Source organism: Dermacentor albipictus, chromosome 7, assembly GCF_038994185.2.
Source record: "Dermacentor albipictus isolate Rhodes 1998 colony chromosome 7, USDA_Dalb.pri_finalv2, whole genome shotgun sequence".
Taxonomy (NCBI): Eukaryota; Metazoa; Arthropoda; class Arachnida; order Ixodida; family Ixodidae; genus Dermacentor; species Dermacentor albipictus.
In genome coordinates this window covers 2,269,431-2,282,028 of record NC_091827.1, presented here as the reverse complement: position 1 = coordinate 2,282,028, position 12,598 = coordinate 2,269,431, and the positions used below count along the sequence as shown (strand labels likewise).

Here is a 12,598-nt window from a genome sequence, read left to right as displayed (position 1 = left end):
AGTAAATGCACTTGAAAATTTGTTCATTACTAGTATCCGGCAGAAACAATTGTCATCTAATCAAGGCTTGACTAGGCACAGCCCACACAAAGGCACCATTTAAAGAAATGTGCATGCAAAACAATGTTGTGTGTGTGCTTTCCTGTCATGGAGCGTATTGTGCACTATTCTTGGTCATACATGAATCGCAAACTTGACCAGAACAGAAACAATGTAGCAAGCTCCTACTTGCTAATGCACAAACTCTGTCATCTGCTCTTTGCAAATCAGCTTGATGGGCATTACTACCAGGTATCACATGCTCCCTCACAACAATATGAATTTGTTACATGAAAATGCAAGGAATTTTAAAATGATCAAAAGTGAAAATGATAACTTCATGTTGACTGTAACTCTGGCCGTCACTCTTGATTTTATTATTTTATTTCTTAAATTTAAAATAGCCTCGGGGCCATATGGCATTAAAGAGGGGAGGGGTTACAAAGTAGTAGAGTAAAGCACACAAACAAGTGCAGTGAGTTATGGTAATACTATAATAATTTTCCTGATTGTACAATGTTTGCTAATGTTTTGCAAAAAGTTTGTTATCGGTGATGGCTACGCGACTTGAAGGAATGTGGCTCCATTCCTGAGATGTACGGGGGATGAAAGATTGAGAGGAAGACTGTGTTGTAAGAGTTGGGGTTGGCCATGTAAAAAGGTGTAACTGGCCCATGCCATCATCCGACTCATCCATGCTAAGGACGTTGTTGAAGGGAGGAATGTGTTCTCATTGAGAGCAAGGAGTACTGGGTTTATTTACAATATCTACATGAAGAGTGGAGAACGCTACATCTCATCAGTCTAGCTTGACTGAAGTGAAGCACACAGCGGAGCCAAAAACGGCTGCGTAAGACTTCCTGCGTAAGCGTCCAAGCTGCGTAAGCGTCCAAAGTTGTTGAAGGACCTGTGATGCAGGCGAAGGTTCACACACTCACTCCTGCACCTTCGTTTCACTGAACACACAGAAAGGAGGGGGGCTTCGTAGACAGGTGTTGTCACGCTTGACTCAGGCTGGTGCGTCTTGTTTCCTGGGATGAGCCCCGCATTTAGCAGGGGCATTTGTCAAACGACCGTGGTGATTACTGGAGTCCGTGAGGAAATGCCGTAGAACATCCTTTTCTGGGAGTTTTCTTGCTCCCATTGGTCCATGAAGGTGACAGGGAACCAGCTAACAATACTCGGCTCGCCAAACTTGTCTTGCCTTGCAGGCACCGGTAGTCTGTCCGCGGGGGACGCATTGTCAGCTTCACAAAGTGATTCGTCGAAGTGGACTAGGGGAGGCTAGAAGAGTCACTACCCCACTGGCTGTTGTAATGTAACAGTGTAACATGAATCAATTCCTACCTTACTGCGATGATCGACGCAGTTTGAAATGTACCGAGTATGTAGTCATCGTGAAGTGTAGTGTGATGGAATATATAATATATTAGTGAAAGGTGGGCAATGTTGCAGTGGTTAGCTAGTGGACTGAGTGCTAGGTTAGTTTTCATTGAGGTTACACTTGCACTACGGTTATATATAGAAAGAATAAAATGAGTAGAGTTATTTTGTACTAGTTCAAGTGGAGTAATAAGATTAACACAACTGGGATCGCATATTGCAGATGCACGTTCACGTTTTGAGCGTACTAGTCTTGTAAAGCTGTAGTTTTGAAGTAGATGATGGTTTGGGGAAGTTGCACCCTAAGTACACGAGCATTTGATTAGCATGGTTAATGACATACTCTATATTAATGGTCCAATCTAAGTTATTTGTAATGTGTGCTCCAAGATATTTATATGATATGAAAAAATCCAAGGGAGCGTTGTTAAGATCGTAAGTGCTAGGATTAGAATTATATCTGGATACGTGCATTAGTTTACACTTGTAATTACAAATGGTTCATATACAGCTTGCATAAAATCAATAACTAGGCTAGCCCTGTACCATAAGAGATAGCTAGAAAAGGTAAGTTCACACAACCGACCTCCTCCACACTTTTCAACAGACAAATCACTGAAAACAATTTTTCTTTCTCTTAAACAGCAGACGACAAACCTGTGCACAGTGTTCCCAAAAAGTTTTTGAAATAAACTCTGAGTAAGTGTGGACTAACCATCAGCAGCCAATCAGCAGTGGATGAGCAAGGGAAGCCTCAGCATGGGAACTTGCCTTCGTCACGGCCGCCACAGTTATGTTTGCTTCTTGCAACGTTCACTCCAGGTCGAGGCTTCCCTTGCTCACCTCTGTTACTCAATTGGAGTGTATATCGGCTTGCAACTTTTTTGCCTTGTTTGAATACACAAACATACTTCTTTTTCAACATGAAAACATAAATTGTATTTTCCATAGATCCGCGAGCATTAATTGGGCTTGCTTATATCCTATCAAACCCCGGCCCTCAGTTCCGAGCAGCTGCGAAGCAACTGACCATGGCGGCGGTCAGACCTGCGACGCAGCAGAGGGTGATAAGAATCCCTGGTTCCGGACAGGCCACCGTTAGAATCTGAACTTGGCAACGTTCAACACTAGAACGTTATCTAGTGAGGCGAGTCTAGCAGTGCTTTTGGAGGAATTAGAGGGCAGTAAATAGGATATAATAGGGCTCAGTGAAGTTGGGAAGGTAAATGAAGCATATACAGTGCTAAAAAGCGGGCACGTCTTGTGCTACCGGGGCTTAGCGGACAGACGAGAACTAGGAGTCGGATTCCTGATTAATAAGAATATAGCTAGTAACATAAAGGAATTCTATAGCGTTAACGAGAGGGTGGCAGGTCTTGTTGTGTAACTTAATAGGTACAAATTCAAGGTCGTGCAGGTGTACGCCCCTACATCCAGTCATGATGACCAAAAAGTCGAGAGCTTCTATGAAGACGTCGAATCGGCGATGGGTAAAGTCAAAACTAAATACACTGTACTGATGGGCGCCTTCAATGCCAAGGTAGGCAAGAAGCAGGCTGGAGACAAGCCTGGTTACACCCACTGTAGGGCAAATGCCTCTCCCATACTTCTCCAACTATCCCTGTCATGTACTAATTGTGGCCATGTTGTCCCTGCAAACTTCTTAATCTCATCCGCCCAGCTAACATGCTGCCACCCCTGCTACGCTTCCCTTCACTTGGAATCCAGTCCGTAACCCTTAATGACCATTGGTTATCTTCCCTCCTCATTACATACATGTCCTGCCCATGCCCATTTGTTTTTCTTGATTTCAACTAAGATGTCATCAACTCATGTTTGTTCCCTAACCCAATCTGCTCTTTTCTTATCCCTTAACGTTACACCCATCATTCTTCTTTCCATAGCCCGTTGCGTCGTCCTCAATTTAAGTAGAACCCTTTTCGTAAGCCTCCAGGTTTCTGCCGCGTATGTGAGCACTGGTAAGACACACCTGTTATACACTTTTCTCTTGAGGGATAACGGCAACCTGCTGTTCATGATCTGAGAATGCCTGCCAAACGCACCCCAGCCCATTCTTATTCTTCTGATTATTTCAGTCTCATGATCCGGATGCGCAGTCACTACCTGTCCTAAGTAGATGTATTCTCTTACCACTTCCAGTGCCTCGCTACCTGTCGTAAACTGCCGTTCTCTTCCGAGACTGTTAAGCATTACTTTAGTTTTCTGCAGATTAATTTTTAGACCCACCCTTCTGCTTTGCCTCTCCAGATCAGTGAGCATGCATTGCAATTGGTCCCCTGAGTTACTAAGCAAGGCAATATCATCAGCGAATCGCAAGTTACTAAGGTATTCTCCATTAACTCTTATCCCCAATCCTTCCCAATCCAAGTCACTGAATACCTCCTGTAAACACACTGCAAATAGCATTGGAGAGATCGTATCTCCCTGCCTGACTCCTTTCTTTATTGGGATTTTGTTGCTTTCTATATGGAGGACTACAGTGGCTGTGGAGCCGCTATATATATCTTTCAGCATTTTTACATACGGCTCGTCTACACCCTGATTCCGTAATGCCTCCATGACTGCTGACGTTTCAACTGAATCAAACGCTTTCTCGTAATCAATGAAAGGTATACGTAAGTGTTGATTATATTCCACACATTTCTCTATCACCTGATTGATAGTGTGAATATGGTCTGTTGTTGAGTAGCCTTTACGGAATCCTGCCTGGTGCTTTGGTTGACAGAAGTCTAAGGTGTTCCTGATTCTATTTGGGATTACCTTAGTAAATACTTTGTAGGCAACGGACAGTAAGCTGATCGGTCCATAATTTTTCAAGTCTTTGGCATCCCCTTTCTTATGGATTAGGATTAGGTTAGCGTTTTTACAAGATTCCGGTACGCTCGAAGTCGTGAGGCATTGCGTATACAGGGTGGCCAGTTTCTCTAGAACCATCTGCCCACCATCCTTCAACAAATCTGTTGTTACCTGATCCTCCCCAGCTGCCTTCCCCCTTTGCATAGCTCCCAAGGCTTTCTTTACTTCTTCCGGCGTTACCTGTGGGTTTTCGAATTCCTCTAGACTATTCTCTCTTCCATTATCGTCGTGGGTGCCACTGGTACTGTACAAACCTCTATAAAACTCCTCAGCCACTTGAACTATCTCGTCCATATTAGTAATGATATTGCCGGCTTTGTCTCTTAAGGCATACATCTGATTCTCGCCAATTCCTAGTTTCTTCTTCACTGCTTTTAGGCTTCCTCCGTTCATGAGAGCGTGTTCAATTCTATTCATATTATACTTATGTCAGATGTCTTACGCTTGTTGATTAACTTCGAAACTTCTGCAAGTTCTATTTAGCTGTAGGGTTAGAAGCTTTCATACATTGGCATTTATTGATAAGATCTTTCATCTCCTGCGATAGCTTACTGGTATCCTGTCTAACGGAGTTACCAATGACTTCTATTGCACACTCCTTAATGATGCCCACAAGATTGCCGTTCATTGCTTCAACACTAAGGTCCTCTTCCTGTGTTAAAGCCGAATACCTGTTCTGTAGCTTGATCCGGAATTACTCTATTTTCCCTCTTACCGCTAACTCATTGATCGGCTTCACTGTACCAGTTTCTTTCGTTCCCTTCTGAAGTCTAGGCTAATTCAAGTTCTTACCATCCTATGATCACTGCAGCGCGCCTTGCCGAGCACGTCCGCATCTTGTATGATGCCAGGATTAGCGCAGAGTATAAAGTCTATTTCATTTCTGGTCTCGCTGTTCGGGCTCCTCCACGTCCACTTTCGGCTATCCCGCTTGCGGAAGAAGGTATTCATTATCCGCATATTATTTTTTTCTGCAAAGTCTACTAATAACTCTCCCCTGCTATTCCTAGTGCCTATGCCATATTTCCCCACTGACTTGTCTCCAGCCTGCTTCTTGCCTATCTTGGCATTGAAGTCGCCCATCAATATAGTGTATTTTGTTTTGACTTTACCAATCGCGGATTTCATGTCTTCATAGACGCGTTCGACTTCCTGGTCATCATGACTAGATGTAGGGGCGTAGACCTGTACAATCTTCATTTTGTACTTCTTATTAAGTTTCACAACAAGACCTGCCACCCTCTCGTTAATGCTATAGAATTCCTGTATGTTACCAGCTATATTCTTATTAATCAGGAATCCGACTCTTATTTCTCGTCTCTCCAGCCACGGTAGCACAGGACGTGCCTGTTTTTTAGCAGTGTATATGCTTCATGTGGCTTCCTAGCTTCACTGAGCCCAATTATATCCCGTTTTCTGCCCTGCTCCAATGGTACTGCTAGACTCGCCTCACTAGATAAGGTTCTAACATTAAACGTTGCCAGGTTCTGATTCCTACGGCAGCCTGTGTACACATTGGCATAAAATCATGCCACCCATGCGCGTGCAACATGTTTTTTGCGCTAAATAGTTGATTTCTAGAAAGCAGAGTTTTCTGTGGACCTCCACGAAAGAATCGCCGGTTGGTAGAAGTAAACAGTTTCGCTGTTAAATTTACGCCACAGCAAACGTGCGCTTCATGGTGTGCACAAGTAAGTCTGCTACAAACTTCACTCTTCAACAGCTCCTTGCACCATCTGATGTTGCTTAGAAGAACAAAATAAAGCATGTCATCTGAAAGAAGAGTGGAGCTACAGAGAAGCTCGAATAGTCTTCACTGCATGAAAAGTGAAAAAGTGGTGGACAAGCTGACCTTGTAGTTCATTTTTTTGCAAGTTTGCACATGATGAGCTGAGCTCGTCTTCCGTCCTTAAAGGTTCAACTAGGGCATCCTGACAACAGCAGCGAGAAGATACAATGTCCTTGATGTGTACAGGTTACATTAGGTAGGGCATTCTGATAATGCCAGTATGCTGATACAGTGTTTAGGAACTATACAGGTTATGTAGGTTAGGTAGGGTACCCTAATAGCACTACGCTGATACAGTGCTCTGCAAGTATACAGGTTATGTTAGGTGGGGCATCCTGACTACAGCAGTAGGCTGATGCAGTGTTCTAGAAGTATACAGGTTAGGTGAGGCATGGCAGCAGTACACTTATGCAGTGTTCTAGAAATATACAGCTAACATTGGGTTGGGAATTTTGACAACAGCAGTATACCAATACAATGTCCTTGATGTGTACAGGTTATATTAGGTAGGGCATTCTGACAAAGTTGGTAATCTAACATAGTGTTCTGAAAGTATACAGGTTATGCCACGTCAAGTTAGGCACTCTTGATAGCAAGAGCCTCCCATCTGGGGTAAGAATAACTTTCTGTGGGCCTAGTTGATACACAGTTGACAAATATTTTTCAAAGCACAAACAAGGAACATGGCACAAAAGGAAGGTCATTCACAGAACAGGCACTAAACAGTTGAAGTAGCACCTGCCCTGTGAATGACCTTCCTTGAGTGTTCATTCAATCCTGCTCATTCCAATGTTTCTCCAAAAAATAAAAAAGATGAAAACATAATTTGCTGTTCTGTTTCTTGTTTGCACTTTGAAAAATATCTGAGGGACGGTTTTTGCAATTTTTGCAGTACCTTTGATGTTGGTAATCAAAAACTGCTATGGGCGATCTCTTTAGCTCACCTCTAAAAAGGTGTACTAAGTGACTAGCCCCAGTTTCTGAAGTTGCAGCTTGACCTTGATGCTTCTAAGCCTAGTGACAGTGAATCCTGTGTTGTAAGCTGGGCTAATCAGTTGGTATGACAATAGCCATCAATCAGCATGCTCCTGACCCCATGTAGTTGCCAAATTCTGAAACTAAAATCTGGAGGGCGGTTTCACTCTGAGAGCTTTTTCAGCAGCAGCTGAAGCCATGGTCATTTTGACTACCAAAGAATTTGAGGGGAAACTCGTACATTGAGCGATGACGTGAAAAAATGAAGCACACCAAAAATGAGCCGTCCAGTAAGTAAAGGCGTACTTATAGGAATTGAGCAGCTCCGCTTGATGTTCAAGTCATGCAGGATTTTCGACATGATCTCCGGCAGCTGGCACTTCTTGGTCTCATCGCGGATGAAGTTTGTCTCTTGCTACATTGAAACAAGCACACAATTGTTTAGTACAAAAAACCTTTGCGGAGATAGTTGTCTAGTAGCACCACATTGTTGAACTTACTTCGAGAGTCGTGAGGTAGTTTGCCAGCTTTCTCACAATGGGCTCGTACTGGATGGTACGCATTTTGGCATCGCAGACAAAGCAGAGGTTAAACATCAACCTGTTCCTGTCGTATTCGGCACTGTCAATCCCCACTGGATAACCGATCACTTTCATTTCGCACATGTTCCTAGAAAGGTTGCGACAAAGAAAAAAAAAAAGAGTTCATAATATGTGACGGGGTAGAAAGGGCTTATCTTAAAGGGCCTACACATACTTTACATAGGAATTCAATAATTTTCACATTAGAAATTGCTAATAGTCAGTATGTAGGAGAGTTGTTTATCACCATCATAAAGCTATGTATGTACACTACAGGCCAAAAGCATTATCACTGAGCTACCTCCAGTCACTTTGTCCTGTGCCACCAACTCAATTTCTATACGATTGCAAATTTGCTAATGTTATCGTTCCCATAATCATAAGATGCCAGGGACTGCGTTACCGTTTTCCTGACACTCATTCAGCTATTCTATAAAGCACGGGGCACCTGCTCCACGCATCACACGAGCCCAACTCCACTTCTTTATCACCCTCAAATCCGCCCTGCGGTCTCCTTATTTCTCAAAGTTACAACGCTCCAGCGATTGTAGCGTGCATAACGTATAACATACGCTCAACGCGCAACGGCATGCGACGACACGCGTAGAAGACGTCAGCGTGTGCGAGGCAACGTATATTCATAATCAACACTCCCTCGACGAGAATTTTACCATCAGCAAGGGCCACCGCACGATCGAGCACCGCTCACACTTACACAGTGATCAACTTGTGCTGAAGTTCGGGCTTTGGTATGAGGTAGACACTGATGGCGCTGAACGTTTCTTCGCTGATGTAGTTCACAGGAACCTGTGGTGAGCAAGCGAAAACAGCTCAACACCGGTGAGTCATCAACGTTACAACTGCGATTCGTAGTGCAAAACTACAAACTACGTGGCAAGCGATTATCGTGCAAACCACAGTGCGTCAGAAACGAAAGTGCACACGTTTGCACCGATCGAGGCGGCTATAACGCATTTTAGTAGAATGCAGAGAATAAGCACCTACTTGGTACATTATCTTCGGCCCAGCCGTTGGATGGAATTCGCAGAAAAATATGCATTTTATCAGACTATCGCGAACTGTACCGAGAGTCATGCTTGTTTGGTAATGATGGCCGACAAGGAGCCACTTCTTGACTTGTTTGTAGCCTAGTGCAAACACCACGTGCACACCAATCTGTGCTCGGAAATGCGAGCACAAACACGTAGCTGAAAGAGGACTAGTGCTTCATGGTAGAGTGTACTAACACATTCTAGAACATTAGGTAGAGTCTTGGTAGAGTGTACCCATAGAGTTTCTCGCTACATATAGTGAGAAACTCTATGAGTGTACCCATGGTGTACCACCATAGAGTTACTAACTTACTAACTCTATGTGTGTACTAGCAAATAAATCAACGTTCTTAGACCACGACCTACTGACGATATCAAACTCTATGGTCGTGACCCAAAGTCTCCACCTTTCTCTCTTGCGACCATAGAGTGCTTGCGACCACTGCTCCTCGCGCATGCGCAAAAAGAACTAAGAAATCCAATTATGATGTGCGCGGCGCCTCAGCGGGAGAGCCATCTGACCAATGTCTACACTCTAAGAACAGTTTACACCCTTTGGCTTGCCCCTTCTGCCACACAAAAATAATCGTCATCTGCCTTGATGCGTTTCCTTTCTTTATCGCTGTGAGCCCGGAACTTTCCAGTAACAAACGGCACGCGCGTTATCAGAAGAGGCACTCCAAAGGGTGTGAACTGTTCTATGCTGATAACGCGCGTGCCGTTCGTTACTGGAAAGTTCCGGGCTCACAGCGATAAAGAAAGGAAACGCATCAAGGCAGATGACGATTATTTTTGTGTGGCAGAAGGGGCAAGCCAAAGGGTGTAAACTGTTCTTAGAGTGTAGTACACGACCTACTGGAACTCCAGACCTGCACAGATATCCGGCTTCTATGGGAGCAGCTTGCGCCCACTTTCGTTCAACCGACGGCCGTAGGTGGCGCTTTTATAACCTGTTCGTCTGCTACGCGGTGGGCGGCTGTGCGGCGTTGTAATTAGTACGGCAGCTGTTGTGTTGTGACGAACTGCTTGCCTAGTTGATGATTTTTGCTAACACAGTGACAGTGATGTTACAAGGCTTTGATCGGTCACTTGGCTCCAAAAGTTGACTGCCCGAACCTAAAAAATGTCGGAGCGTGTAGTCCGCTGCTCTCTAAAAAAGCGTTAAATAGCCGCTCCTATTGCCTTTTTCAAGCAGATTATTATAAATCACATTGTGTATAGAGTTCCCACAGTACACAACAGTTTTATTCTACACGTTGTAAAATTTGCTTCTGCGCTCTTTAGAAACTTGAAACCACCGTAATTTTCGACGACAGAACGATTACCACTCATTTTAGCTCTTAAAAGTTGTCCGTGAATGCGTCGTGAGCTCAAAAAGTGAATTACACCACAGCTTCACTGCGTACGTGTCTTAAGCACCACCGTTATGCTGCTGCCGTACCACGCAGGAAAGCTAGCTTTACAGTTTCAAAAGAGTTCCGTGACACGATTTTTAAGGCCTGCACTGCAGCACGTTTTAAAGCACATGGGATCGCTTAATATTTTGCAAGCTTTCTACTGAGCTAGACATCCAACGATATTAAAAACAAGATATGCTCACCTTCCCTTGAAACAGAATCGGTCGGCCTATTGCACATATCGGGCGGAGGACTTACTAGTGAATACTTTTACTATGCTTTTACAGATCATCTTCCTTTCACTACGGCACACAGCAGTAAATCCTAATGTGTCTACGACATTAGGCTGTCTGTAATCAACTAAAGAAAGCTAGATTATCCTATGAATCCTTTTAAACAATTTTTCCAGTCTCTTAAGGAGGCTAGGAAAGGGAAATTTATGCCGTTGATCTAGCATTGCAGCGGCCACCTATGCTCGTTGTTTACATTTCTTGCACCGCTCATCCTCTTCTAGTTTCACTATTCAAACGCAAAGCATTCGCAAATATGTTTTCTTTTGTATATTTGTGAATTTATTTGTTTACCGCCAATACAAGAGCTTTGTGCCTGCCGAAATGGCAAGACAAGCGCTGAACAGATCGCAGAAGCAGACGACAGCGAACAGGTTATAGCTAGCGCCACTCCGCTCGTACGTTCTTTCCCTAGCGGCGAAAGGGGCGAACTAGACCAGGCGTGCTGGAGGAGGGAGATCTGTGCAGGTCTGGAGTTCAGTAGGTCGTGGTCTAGTACATCTGGTACTTAAAGTGTATATATACCTCTAAGATTAAGTCATACATAGTCATACTACAAGGATCAGATATAAGTACTAGCATAAAATGAAAGCTTATATTACTATTATATTAAATTTAAATTTGTTAAAGAATTTCGGTTATTGTTTTATTTTGCTTATCCTACACCAGGTGCCAGCACGACGTAAAAGCGGTTTTCGGCGTTGTCTGCTATATTTCGTCTGCAGCCGCTCTACATGGGGTCGTTCTGTTAGACCGAGCCGCTTTCGCATCGCACTGCCGAACACTGTCTCAAGCTTGGTAAGCACTGCTTTACATATTTCATATTGTCCCCAAATTTTCCTTAGCAGACGATACGCAGCACCAGTAAACGCGCATACACCAAATGAGGCCGCCGGCATTCCTAAGATCCGGGAGACGAGCACCCGGATATGCGTGTGGTGCTTTCGAAGCGCGAAAGGAGAACAAAGGAAATGAGTGGCGTTGACTTGAACCGGCGATGCTTTCGCGTCGAGTATATTGCACAACATCAGTGAGCGTCTATCTTTCTCTCATCTGTACATGTGTGTGTCCTTCGTAGAGCTGCCGTAATTTGATATCTTGCAGTTTTCTCTTTTCTGGCCGCGATACATGCTTCAGAGACACTCGGTCAGCTTCGGGTCAATCTAAACTGAATTGTTCCTGTTGGAAAGAAAGATGCTGCAAAAGAATAAGGAACAGTGAGAAAGATACAGGTCGCGGCCAGATACAGGTTGCGTAGGGTTGCAGGGTCAACCCCCCCCCCCCCCCCCTGCTATCTCCTCTACTGATAGCAAAGACTGCCTTCTGCGCGCGGTTTGCGTAGAGAATCAGGAAGGTAAACACTGTACCGCGGCGACCTTGAAATTTGATTAATAACAAAGATGGTTCCACCTTTCCTGTATGGGCATAGAGTTACTATACTGACTCTAGAGGACAAGCTACCCATAGGGCCCATGCATTAAAATCGGGAACCTCTCAAACGAGACGGTCATTTGCGGAATCGCCAGTTCACGGGATTGGCCAGTCGTTTCAGCGGGTGCGAGAGAGAAATTCTGGGGGCGTTTGCGCCTTAAATTTCTCCCTTTACCTAGGTACCACGGCGGAGCAGTTTCTTTGCTCGTTCTGTCCCTAGGCGTGCCTTGGCGTGGAGGCATTTTGCCATGTGTCGGCTGGCGATCCGTGCGTCGTGTACAAGTTTTCCTCGTGCGTCTCCTTGGGTGTTGCTGGCACAGTGCACTGGCGCGAACGATTGTTGTCGTTTGGTCAGTGGTCTCCCGTGAAGGCGAGTATGATATGGCGTTGCCCTGTCACTACCAGTGTCACACGTATACTTCTGATCGCGATCGGCACCGATCCGGATCGAAATTCTCGACTGTGATTGGGTCTCTCGCTCATTTTGTCCAAAGGAGGCAATCACGACCGCGAAATTCGATCAGGATCGGGCGTGACCGCGATCAGCGGTGAGCCAGAACACAAGATACACACACAGCGCACACTGTCAACAATTTCATTGCGAAAGCATTGCGACCTTTGAAGATTAGAGCATGGCACTAGTCACTTGATAGATATAGCATATATTACATATATAGCAAAATATATAGCATCTTTACAGTTTGCCCTGTGTGCGCGTTTTCGTTCCTTGCTTGTGCCTCTGTCACACTGGTATCTTACCGTCCTCGCGAATTTTTCCATGCGT

The 12,598-nt window shown here is 44.5% G+C and overlaps 2 protein-coding genes across 20 annotated transcripts in view; one reads left to right on the top strand and one right to left on the bottom strand.

The window, feature by feature from the left end:
- Nucleotides 1-9,315, bottom strand: part of Nprl2 (Nitrogen permease regulator-like 2) — a 44,379-nt gene extending 35,064 nt beyond the window's left edge. For 2 of the 7 annotated variants that reach the window (XM_070521494.1, XM_070521497.1), the window contains exons 1-4: nt 8,650-9,315; nt 8,360-8,451; nt 7,564-7,732; nt 7,370-7,478 (exon numbers count right to left, since the gene is read on the bottom strand). In XM_070521494.1, the coding sequence (XP_070377595.1) occupies nt 7,370-7,478; nt 7,564-7,732; nt 8,360-8,451; nt 8,650-8,739 (460 nt within the window). In that variant the 5' untranslated portion in view covers nt 8,740-9,315. The remainder of the gene's footprint in view (nt 1-7,369; nt 7,479-7,563; nt 7,733-8,359; nt 8,452-8,649) is intronic. The other 5 variants (XM_070521493.1, XM_070521496.1, XM_070521490.1 and 2 more) reach the window with 3 other exon arrangements.
- LOC139047648 (uncharacterized) overlaps nt 8,406-12,598 on the top strand; it is a 50,479-nt gene continuing 46,286 nt past the window's right edge. For 3 of the 13 annotated variants that reach the window (XM_070521510.1, XM_070521508.1, XM_070521509.1), the window contains exon 1: nt 11,167-11,181. The gene's annotated coding sequence lies outside the window, so the exon portion shown is untranslated. Of the gene's footprint in view, nt 8,485-11,052; nt 11,182-12,017; nt 12,185-12,598 lie in introns of those variants that run through there. The other 10 variants (XR_011507293.1, XR_011507291.1, XM_070521501.1 and 7 more) reach the window with 8 other exon arrangements.